This window comes from Siniperca chuatsi, linkage group LG19 (genome assembly GCF_020085105.1).
Source record: "Siniperca chuatsi isolate FFG_IHB_CAS linkage group LG19, ASM2008510v1, whole genome shotgun sequence".
Taxonomy (NCBI): domain Eukaryota; kingdom Metazoa; phylum Chordata; class Actinopteri; order Centrarchiformes; family Sinipercidae; genus Siniperca; species Siniperca chuatsi.
This window is the reverse complement of record NC_058060.1, coordinates 21,279,978-21,292,211: the sequence shown is the minus strand read 5'-3', so window position 1 is coordinate 21,292,211 and position 12,234 is coordinate 21,279,978. Positions and strand designations below refer to the sequence as shown.

Sequence of the window (12,234 nt, the reverse complement as noted above, 5' to 3'; positions counted from 1 at the left end):
CGGCTCTCCTCTCCAGTCTTCGCCAGGTCGTTCAGTGCTCTTCAGCGGTTCTAAGCTACGGCCAAAAGATTCTCTAGTTCTTGTTCTATGTGTACTCCTGCCTGACCCTATGTTTCCCTGTTCTACAGATTATCCTTTGCCTCTGATCTCTTCTTGCACCAGGTTACCCTTGGTCTTCAGTCTCTGGCTTCCCTTGCCACGCCGACCACGTTGTGCCCACACAGTCTGCAGAAAACTCAGAAAACTCTACCAGCTCCCGAAGAACACAACTGCTCGCTACCACACTCGGATCTGCTTCACTCACCTGGACTCCAGGATCTGGATTTCTGGTTTTTGCTTTGAACTATTCAATAAAAACCTCCCTGTGTTGAAACTGCAAACCTACTCCGTGTGCTGCTTTTGGGTCCTAAGATCGTACAGTTCAAACAGCTGTCTTACATGATGAGGTGGAAAGTCCCACTGTGTCTCTCTTAGGGAGTAGAGTGATGTTAAACTGTCACCGTAAGAAGCAAACTGCAGCCTATAAACACTTATAATCGTGTTTTGCTGCGACAGTCCATGCTATCCTTCTAAAAAAAACAGCCTTCCATTTAAAGAAAATGCTCTACAGCCCTAAAACTAAACTCTTCATAATGCAAACCACTATATTTTAGTCTCACCATCAAGAAACCATTAATTTAATGGTTTCAAATGCCTCATTAATGTACCAACTCACTTTGCTTAGTGAGACTTGTGGCGCTTGCACTGAAGATCATGCACTCTTTCATCCAGCAGAGGGCAAACTTAAACCTGACCTGGAGCCCTCAGCTCTTGCACATCAGCACATTGCAATATTCTACTGAAACCGCCTGTTAAAAAAAGACTCATTTGCATCATATGCCCATAAAAATGGGACAGGAATTGCGACCGCCTCTGACAGATACTTTCGACACAGCAGGTTCAGTCTAGTTTGATGGGTACTGAGGCCTCTGGGTGCACACAGTGGATATGCTTGTGATTTTATATATGGCTCAAGTGTCTATCTCCCAACCAGCGGCGGCTGTTTACTGTTGTTGCACCATTTGTCTCGTAGGGCCTTGTTGACTGCTTGTGATACGCCACCAGATGGGCTGTCATGACCCAAGCATTTTACAGAGCCAACCGCTCACTCAAAGGGCCAGGGAGGTCTCGGTGACTCATGCAATTACACTCCCCGTGGTGTCAATCATCCCCAGGAAAACACAGTGCCACAGCCGAGTTGTTGCAGCCGGGTAACGCCAACACAGCGTTCGACTTCGAATGTGCGTGCATGTAGGCATCGTGTTGTGTTTGCATGTTTTTCCCAGGCTAACATACTGTGGCTCCTGTTTCCTCAAGGATTTCCTCTGTGTAGTATGAGCTCAGGCAGGGGACTACGGCTACAGCACCTGATGATTCGGTGCACACACAAAACAGAAATGCCACCACCGCAGAATTAGAAATCTGCAACACATTTAAGAAAAACTTCTTCAGCTACTGGTGCTGAGTGAGAAAATCTATTCTCTCTGTGTTGCATTATTCATTTCACAGGGGTAGAGCTCTCAGATGTGGCTCCAAATGTAATTTCATTGTGTACAATCTAAACAAGTTCCCATGCAAATACTGAGAGAGGCACAAGGTGTGTTTGTTTTTTTCCACAGTCAAGACGGTCTTGATCACATCGCTACCAGACGGCAGCTTTTATGTGTTGGAGACCAGCATGAAAGAGCTACTTCAAAAGTAAAGATGCAGCACTGCAAGAGGAAACTACTTTATTGCAAGAATGGGTTCAGTTTGACCAATTGGGGGGCCCCATCCTCAAGAGTCATCATGATGAGAAAAAGTTTAGTGGTGCTAATGAGCGAGAGAGGGCTTCGAGTACAGAAATTCAAAGTGCAAAGATGATTGAGATAGGCATTCTCCTGCCATTTTACCAAGGGTGCAAAAAAAGAAAAAAAAAAGAAATCAATGATCATTTCCATAGACTCCAGTCAGGGAGTTGGAGTGATAACCGTGCATTACAATGGGCCCGCAGTGTAATGAGAGCAGGGATCAATACTTGGCACATTCGTGCTGGTGTTTGCCCTGCTGTTGGCCAACAAAGCCGCGGTAATTAAGAAGTCTACCCTCAATCCAAATACCTTTCAGCTTAGCTCCTGTGCTCCTTGAAATATCCATTTAGCACTACTGCACTCTGAATAACTGGGTGCCATGGTTATTTGTATTCTGATGTAAGCTCAATAGCTGCAGAAACAAATGAGTTTTAGTTTAAAAACACACAAAAAATCCATGTAGTAATGAGATAGACAAATAAACCTCAGGGAATTTCCAATTATTAGACAGGACAAAGGTCCAATACTTTCAACAGACAGATTTAGTCAAGCGATCAATTTATGTTTGGGCAGCAGCAGTTAATACATATTCATTGCAGGGGACCATCAATTTAGTGTTGTTTTTTCTGTGTCTCAACTGACTCACACAAATTAAACTTTCATATTCTCATTATGAAACTATAATCAGAAGAATTGGGGGATTTTCTGGGCTTCGCAGATGCAGAGATTAGTAAAGTTGCAAATGGTTCTGAAACTGGGTGATATAATTGGGAATAAGTGTGCCCACACAGAACTGCAGGGCTGTCAAGGGACAAGATAATCAGACTAGCCTGCTGTGACAGAGACAAGACAAAAGAAAAAGGAGCAGCATGAACTATAGAGTCAAAAGTAAGTTAAGGTCTGGATTTATCGCAGAGCAATGGAAATCTTACAAGCTGCAAAAATCCTGGATTTATTAAATGTAGCCAAAACACAACTCCAATCTTTACAGAACAAGTACTGTAACTAGTGCGTTTTATCATGGAAAGACGGTTATAAATGGTTCATCAAGCTCAGCCAAAGAAGAGACAGTGAAGGATTAAGCCAGTGGAACAACAGTGCAAAATAAACCATGTAGTCAAACCGCTCCTGGCAAGAAAATATCTCCTGTAACTATGTATTTATAAGCCTGCTTTAAATCCAAGTCAATCAAACTACACGTTGAAACAAAAAAATACTGTTTCAAAATAACACACATTCTACTAAAACAAAGCAAGACTCTATTACAGGAACTTGTATTGCAGTACCACACTGCCCTCTAGTGGTTATTTCATGTCCAGACACTATTTTCACCATAGCAAAAAACTGCAATACATTTCTTTCCCCTCCTCATTGTGATCTTTCAGCACAGTCAGTCAAGACACATGATAAAGTTAGAGGTAACTGTGCATCAGTGGAGTATGACATGCTTGTTTTCAGACATCAACAGTACTGATGTTGCATGATGTCACTTGTATTTTTTTATCGTGCATGATGAGCATCACTACAAAAGCTGATCTGGTGACGACTGCAATGTGCAAAAGTGTCCTTCTGTTACCACTTGCTTTCTTCTTGTGGGTGGAATGCTCTAAATATGACCATGAACTACTGTAAATGCATAATATGAACTTTTATACAATGCTTAGTGATACAACTAGAAGGACTAAATATTAAACATAAATGACCAGTCGCCCATTTCATGCATCACAGACACTTCAAGGAAAATTCCACCATTATATGTATTCTTACACTAGATAGTAGTGCTGCAACCAACTAATTTATCTGACGATGATTTTCTTGATTAATCGCTTAATCGTTTGGCCTATAAAATGTCAGAAAACAGTGACATTTTTTTGTGTGCATTTTTTGCAGAGTTGTTTTAACAAACCAACAGTCCAAAATCCAAAGACATTCAGTTTACAATGACATAAAACAGAGAAAAGAAGTAAGTATTCACATGAGAAGCTATAACCAGAAAATGTTTGGTATTTTCACTTAACATAACTTAAAAAACTGAATATCGCAATTGGCCGATTCATTTTCTGTCGATCGACTTATAGTTATCAGTATAGATATCATCAATTTGATATTTTGAGATAAATTTTAGTTTTTATGTGTACCTCCACTCCTTTAAACTGTCTCATCAATTCAATTCAATGGCCTCATCTCTACTACTGCTGATTTTCCTTGAGCCTTGAAAAAACCTGCTGATCTGTGATAAGAAGGACAAAACATACTGTTGGTGTTGCAGATAACCGGAACATCCTTCAAAGCTGCACTCCATTTAGCCAGTTAGCTTTGGGAATGACATAAATACACAAACAGACAATAACATGGGTGCAGGAATGCTGGCTGCATGGCCAGTATCTTCTTTAAAGTCCTATTTTTAACATGTCATGGTCAATCTTTCCCTTTTAAAAAAGGGAATGCAAAATAAAAATAATCTCACAACACAGCACACTTGCTCTCCTCTCATTTCAGGTGTTAATAAACATGTCAAAGCTTGTCTCAAGCTGATGACCTTGTGAAGCTTATCATGTTGGGAGGCCCACAGAACACATGCAGACCTAATCAGAGTGTCATTAATCCATGATGAAATGTCTCTGTGGCCGACTGTCAACATGACTGGAAATAGAAACTCCACAGAGAGAGAAACGACTCATCAAAGAGAAATTCTCTGCAGCACTGAAGCTTTAAATGGGCACAAATAAACTGTTTGAAACTGCAGACAATCCTGTCGGCAGGCTAAAAGTGGCCACGGGACAGAAAATGAAACGGACACTGCTGTCTGGAGACAAGAGTGTTTGGAGAGGTGTTTAGTCTGAATCTATTTTCTCTCTAAAAGTTGATGTGCAAGTGGAGATGAAACACACCAGAATTAGAACAAGCAGTGAGTGAAAGCACTTGCAAATAATAAAGTATGGGCAACAATATTACCCTGCTGAACATACAAACAAACACAGAACACTCCAGATATGTAGCAAAGGACAGTATAAAAATGCAAGTCAAACAGCAACAGTGAAGATAAAATATATGTTCTGACAGCTAGGGATTTTATTATGGCAGTGGTTTCCAACCTCCCACAGCCCTGTCAGATGAACGCCAGTAGCCCTTCATCAACACCAACCATCATGTTCCAAATGTGTTCATTTAAACTGACTTAAACTGGATGCTATTTAACACTATTGATTATATAAAAGTGAATATTAAAATGTGTTTTTCATACAATTGAACTGTCGAGCTGTTTAGGTGAGTTTGGTCAACTTTGCATTTGCAGTACTACCACTTAGAGTAGACGTTTCCACCATTTATCTATTCATAATTCAACCAGTTTTCCATTACTTTTAGCTAACTATTTTAGCCATTTATTCATTACTTTTAGCTAACTATTTAAACTGTTTATCCATTACTTTTACCTAAATGATTTTAACTTTTTAATCATGACTTTTAGTTTACAGCCATTTATGCATTGCTTTTAGATATAATTTATCTATTTCTAGCTTGAAATTTGAACCATTTATTCATTACATTTACCTATCTAGTTGAACTGTTTATCCATCACTTTTAGCTATTTATTTCAGCCATTTAGCCATTACTTTTAGCTGTTTCACTTCTCTGCTCGCTTGCTTTAAGCGAACCTTTTTGGCCATTTATCCCTTACTTTTACCTAACTTTTTGAACTGTTTATCCATTTTATTTTATCAAATCATAATTTCTATCTATTTAAGAATTAGTTGAGCTACCATTTTTTCTTGCACCCCCTGGCAACTGCAAAAGTAGCCTACCCCTGGCGTAAGTAGCATGTTACCCCTGGTTGGATGACTGCATTATGGGATGACTATCTTATGATTAAACAATCATGCATTTTGCAGGCTCTCTGCATGCTTTGAATTCATTACCACAAGTGTTTTATGATTATGTCCCTTAATTCCCAGTGTGAACTATCATGGCCTGCACCATCACAATGAGAAAGAAAGCTACAGTCAGTGTCAATTAAACTGAGGGTGTTAACCAACACAGTGCAACAGTGTGTGTTAATTCATGCCCACGCCTATTCAGGACTCATTAACCAGATCATTCTAAACACCTCTATGAGTGAGCAAGCACGGCTCTCCAATCCATACACAACAACTCCAAATATTTGTAGAAGGAATATCAATATTTGTAAACACTGGGAAATCTGCTGTGGATATTCTGTGTTCCATAGCTGCTGGTGATAAATAAGCCTTCGCACTTCCCCTCCACTGATCGTGCATGTTGACAGAGCCAGATGTGTTGGGAATGAGAGCAGCCCCCCCACCACACACACACACACACACACACACACAGAGGGGAGCCTCTAATGGTTTCTCTGGAAAGAATATCATGCACTCTCCTATTCTCCTCCCTCTCTTTCCTCCCACATTCTCCAGCGTTTCCCCCCCCAACCTTCCTTTCATCCCACCTCCACTCTCACAGTCATCCTCAACAACCCCCCCCCCATCTTCCGGTTGACATCCACACAGCAGCAACAGCCTTGTAATATGGGTCAGTGTCGTCATCTTGGAGCCGAACAGATTAAGTAACTGAAAAACTGCAAGTGACCATCCACCTGTTTCCTGCATAATTTTTCATTTGCAAACTTGCAAAAATTAGCATTATTTTTCAGTGTGAGTCACACAAATTGGCTTGTCTTGCCCAAAAGCTTCCAATGTCACTTTCACTTCAATTTATAGCATCTCCAAAGCTGAAAACATTGTCTACAAAGCTTTTCCTGAGCTTGCAAACATCCAGTATCACTGCCATGCAGCCTCAAGAGCTGCGCCGTATCTGGGCGCACGAAAAGCAGCGTGTTTGGTCCAAATCTGAACTTCTCTGAATAAAGACTTTCTTACCTTTCCACCCTTGGAGCATCTGCGATACGCGTTTGTGGCTCCTGCCGTTTGGTTCATGGCGAAAACTTCTGCGAAAAAGCGATAAAGTAATGCAGTTGTTGTTTTTTTTTTGTGGCAAGCTCAAAGTTAGAGTCGTATTGAAGCAGGCGAGCACGTAAAGCTGAAGAGTGTTTGGTTTACCTGGTGCGCAGGATCGCCCTCGCTGTCGCTCCTCGTTATCGGCTTGCAAAGAGCTTGTTTGGTATTCAGAGATGCATTAAATTGTCTTGTGTTTCCCCAGATGTAGTCCAGAGAATTTAACGAGATCTCCTATTTGTCGTTTCACGCAAAGTGCTGCTGATTGTCACGAAGTCTAATGTAAATCCGATGCGAACTTTCCCACTAAAATCAACTGAGAAAACTGGTGGTTTTAACCCCACTTACTGTATTTTGTGACATTAATTCCTTTGTATTCACGCACTTCAGGATGATTTTGAACACTAACCTGCTCACACTGACGGACCCGTATGTTTGTGTGAGTGCAGCAATTGCGCAAGCGCATCCCATCTGACAGTTTACACAGGGTTGAAGGAGCCTGACAACACTGCTCGCCCACTCCAGAGACGACAACAGCAGTAGGGACTGCAAGGCACATTATCATCATGTATCATGGGGATAAACATCATACTAGACTGTGCAGATCTGTTTATTAAAAACAATACTCGATACTGTATGTTTATGTGTCTCTACTCTGTCATTTTCCTACTTTCTGATCAAATAAAAACAATATTGCAGGTTGCGTTGTCTCATTCTTTTTAAAGTACTCTAATACCAACACAGAGTGACCTCTACTAAATTCAAGTAAGATGACTGACAACAACAATTACATGTGACAAATTATTTGTGACCATTACAATCATTATCTCAACAGGAGGAAGTGAATTTGTTTAGTTTCAGTTATAGCATAATAAATGAATGTTACAAGGGCAAGCTTCCACTGAAGTGTGGCAATTAGGTGGACAGGGTGGTGCTGAGCTGTGACAAAGTGGCTGTCACTCACTTTCAGAGAGGTTTGCAGTGTGGAGAGGAATCAACAATTAGAGATTGGCTTACTGAAATGCCTTTAATGTATACAGATGGGTGTCAGATTAATGGAAATACTGATGGAAAGTGTCTTAGTTAGGTGTCCAGAAGAGCTTCACTGCTCCTTGACATAGATTCTCCAAGTCTCTGTAACTCTTCTGGAGGGATGAACACCATTTTCTCAAAAGATTTTCCTCATTTGGTGTTTTAACGATGATGATGGAGAGTGCTGTGTAACACATTTCTCCAACACCTTCCATGGGTGTTCAGTTAGGATCTGGTAACAGAAGGTCAAAGCATATGATTCACATTATTTTCTTTTTCGTTGAACCATGCCGGGGCCCCTCGTGCCCTGTATGGAAGCATCATTTGTTATGTTCTTATACCAAAAGATTATCTGTCCAACACATAAGAGATTTATCAAAAGACATTTGCTGTGATATCTTCCTTCATGCAACTCAGAACAAATGAAACACAAAGCATGTAGGCAACCCTACCAACATACAGTACATCAATACAATAGACTGGTTGATTGAAGTAGCTTAATGCTGTAATGCCACTGTAAACTCAGGGACGAGGTTGGGCTACATGGATGGATGTCTTTCTTTAAAGGTTTTCCAAGTAGTTTTAGTTGCTTGAACCTTAAAAAATGACTGCTGGACTGCTGTGTCTTCTTCCTGTCAATGGGGGCACCAGATCGTCAAAATGTTCATATGAGTCTTTTGGGTTTAGGCAATCCTTGATTACCAACTGAGCAAAGCAGGCAACTCCCCAAAATCTCTATGTTACTTTTTGGTCATTTGATGTTCATTTGTGTGGAAATTTCTATAATAATCTTGTGGCCATGTCGTGTAGAGGGACTTCAAAATCCACTTTGAACCCCAGTTATTTTAGTTTGAACTGTGTTCACATGGTGCTTTTTCCTAAATAAAAACATGTTTCATCAAATTACCACAAAGTGACTGACAGACAGAGAAGCTGGGTCCAGGTAGAATTCCGGTGTAGGAGTTTTGGTTGGTTTATAATGAAGCTGCCTTCTATAGTGTGCTTTGTGCACTGTACTTAACCTGCAGGCGAAAGCAATTTTTTGTCCTGGGGCCCCCAAACAGACTAATCCAGCGATGCATTTAGATATGAGGACTTGTTGTTAGATTTAATAAAAATTGGTCGTGTCATTCAGTAGTTTGCCTTTTAAAATAAGAAATGTTGTCCTTTAATTTTAGGAACCGCAGTAGCCCATTATAATCATGTATTTAAACAGGCAAACACCACGCTAAAGTGTCATCCTTTCAATTTTTTACAAAATCGCTGATTATTTTATTCAAAACTGTGGCGCCTTTCGTGTAATCACTCTAGATATCTGGATGTGAACTGCTCTGTCATATCATTCCTCGGTTACAATGTGTCCTGTGAGCTGAAATGTTGACTTAATTTGTGTATTTCATGCTCAGTCAGTTATTCATTAAGCCTTTATACAACCACAACTCAATAGGAAAATATATACAGAACAATACAAAACACAAATGATATTACAGTAAAGATACATAAAAATGTAATGGAAAGCACCTAATCGTTCATGATGACATTACTGAATTACCTCTTTATAATGAGCTTAAAGTGATCCAAATGATCCAATTTTTTAAAATTAACTTTATTGGACCAATGAGGGAATTTGGAATATAAATGTCACAACACAGTGTTATCATCTATCCATGTTTTGTCATTATTATTATAAAACACAGCCACTTCAGTTTTGTCACATCCTGTGTCTGAGATTATATTTGAGTAAGTATTATATCACATTGGATAGTTGGATATATTTTTAATGAAAGGTCAGCTTTCACTAGCTTGCTCAAGGATACCTGGCTGCTGACAGACAGACTATGACTGTTTCAGGGATCTCAATCTCTATTCTTCTGGTAACAGGACATCTCTCTCCCCTTTAAATCAGCCTGTTGACAGAATCAGTGGACCATCAGTCAGTGTGGACGTCCGGTTGTCAGTGTGTGGACAGTGCTGACCCACACTGACAGGAAAGGACATCTGAGACTCAGGTTCACTTCTACACTTGAGCTATGCTGTCACTTTCAGGGTTGACATTGACCTATCGTCTCAGAGGGAGGCCTCAGCTTCACATTAATTCGTTGCACCACCAGCTTTGCTCAGGCAGAGAGACACAAACTAAAACGTTAACTATATGATGTGTGAATTAAAAGATTCATATTAAAGCTCAACTTGAAGCCACATTGAGGAGCTGCACTTTTGTTGTGTTTAACTGTGTGTTTATGCTCCATTTGGCACAACTGCTGACTTACAGTAGTTTTCCTGCTTGGTATTCCTATTCACTACAGTGAACCGGAACCTCTATTACAGCATTATTGATTGCAGAGCTTATGAGGTTTTCCTGTGTGCAGATTTTAGTGTGAAATCAGCAGGTGCCATGTGAAGCCACTGCTTTTAATTAAGGGCCAATCGGTTCACAGAAACTTGCATGCATTGGAGTGTATTCCTAAAGAGATTTTGAAAAGTCTTTAAATCAAAATTACCCTATAGAATAGATTGACTGTGCTCAAATGCAATGTAGAGAGTAAAAAGTAGAAAGTCAAAAGAACAATGGTGGGGTTTAAAACTTTAATCTTCAGGCACTCACAGGTAGGAGCAGAAACAATGCCCAAGTTAGAAAACGCTTTTATTGGCTTGTCCAGAGGACAGATTTAATGACCAGTTTGGACCTGTGGAGGACTTCAGGGTTTAAAAATACCTTGAGTCATTTTGGTAGAATTTAACATGCATTCAATCAGCATTCATAGATGACTGTTGGAAGTTTGATGTAAAGGTATAGTTTTTAATGTGCCTTCAGACTGAACCTGAAGTGAGGTTGCATCCAAAGTCAATGGAAATACGACGAAAAGCTCCCGGCTTTTTGCTTTTATTTGATCAAAACAGCTGAAGAGAAACAGAAAATGAGGGCAAGGAGAGACGTTGAGATTTGGGAGGCGTGCTAAAGTTACCCATAACACCCTTCTCTGCAAAGACGCTTCGCAGAAGCATAATAATAATAATATAATCATAATCAGCTCGATCACAATTTTTCAAGTCTGTCTTAAATCAATAGTCGGGTGTCCTGTTCGTATATATTGGCCATTAAGAGGTCTCTCCCTGATGTGCTTCCAATGTAAATGATCCTCATTCTGCCAAAAATACATTCCAAAGTGTATCGGACGTTAATTTGAGGCTTCAGCAGTCAAGTTTAGACAAATCAAGTGGCAATCAAGGGAATTTTGTACTAATAAGATAGCAACTTTGGAAGACAATCACTTGATTTGATTAATTCAGACTGCTGAAGCTTCATATTAGTTTCAGATAGACTTGGATTGATGTTAGGAAGAGATCTTTTAATGGCCAGGATAAACAGGAGGAATGATTACAGCAAGCATAAATTGTTTTAATGTACATCTGGGCATGTGCGTGTTGTTTTAAGACAGATTTGAAAAAAATGAACCTGTCCTTCAAGCTTGATAGGGCTAACATCTGCACAGTTGGTACAATGCATTGACGACAGACTGCAAAGACACTACAGGGTTCAAAATTGTGCAAATCAAAAGGGGAAAAAATTCACTTCACAGACAGACAGACTAAAAATACCAAGTGTTTTTCATGAAAATGTGGCTTTTCATTCAACTTCCTGCCAGGAAGAACATAAGCCCCTCATCATCTGTAGGTCTACTAAGCACACATTGAGTTCATCAAGGTATTTTAAGGCTGAAAAACAATCATTTATATCCTGCAGCTACGTAGCTGAGCATCTGTCACAAGACGTCCTTTAGCCACTGGAGAAGCTACTGTAGTTTTCACATCTCAAACAGCCTGGCTGAGGCTGAATCGACTCAAAATCTAAATCAGAAGCCTGAGCAGAGACGAGTGAAAACAAGCCTCTCTTTAGGAATAAACAACACATTTCACATCAGTTTGTGGCGATGCGGCATTCACCCAGATGTATTTTGTACTAACTCTGAAAAAGCAATTCAGACCCAACAAACAACGCAATATAGCACAAAAGATATCGAGTAGTAATTATTAACTTTCAGAAAAGTTTTAAATGCCAAGAAATAAAATTCAGTGTGTGGCTTTAATAAAATGGGTGGGTGGCTTTCATACGGGAATCCTCTTCCTCTGAAGCCTCTGCATCAACATGGTAGAGATTATTTTGATTTGATAACCTTTTGGTATGCAGGTCCTCAGATATTCATGTCGGTGCTCCTCACTTCTACTGTATATTGTGAATGTTAATGTGGGATGCTGCTTTCTGTGTTGCCGTAACCAGATAATGGACTTATGCATAATAATGTTCGGTGTGGATAATCTCATTTCGGAAGCTGCAGTTTTTTTCCCTGATAGCATCCTAATGTTATTAAAGACGCCTTTTCTGGTTCTCCAAACTTTGTGCAATA

At 40.0% G+C, this 12,234-nt stretch overlaps 1 protein-coding gene across 2 annotated transcripts in view; it reads right to left on the bottom strand.

Moving 5' to 3' along the window:
* Positions 1–7,272, bottom strand: part of LOC122866591 (dipeptidyl aminopeptidase-like protein 6) — a 198,030-nt gene extending 190,758 nt beyond the window's left edge. The window contains exons 1-2 of one of the 2 annotated variants that reach the window (XM_044176432.1): positions 6,902–7,272; positions 6,722–6,789 (exon numbers count right to left, since the gene is read on the bottom strand). In XM_044176432.1, the coding sequence (XP_044032367.1) occupies positions 6,722–6,778 (57 nt within the window). In that variant the 5' untranslated portion in view covers positions 6,779–6,789; positions 6,902–7,272. The remainder of the gene's footprint in view (positions 1–6,721; positions 6,790–6,901) is intronic. The other variant, XM_044176434.1, reaches the window with a different exon arrangement.
* Between the last annotated feature and the right edge of the window lie 4,962 nt (positions 7,273–12,234).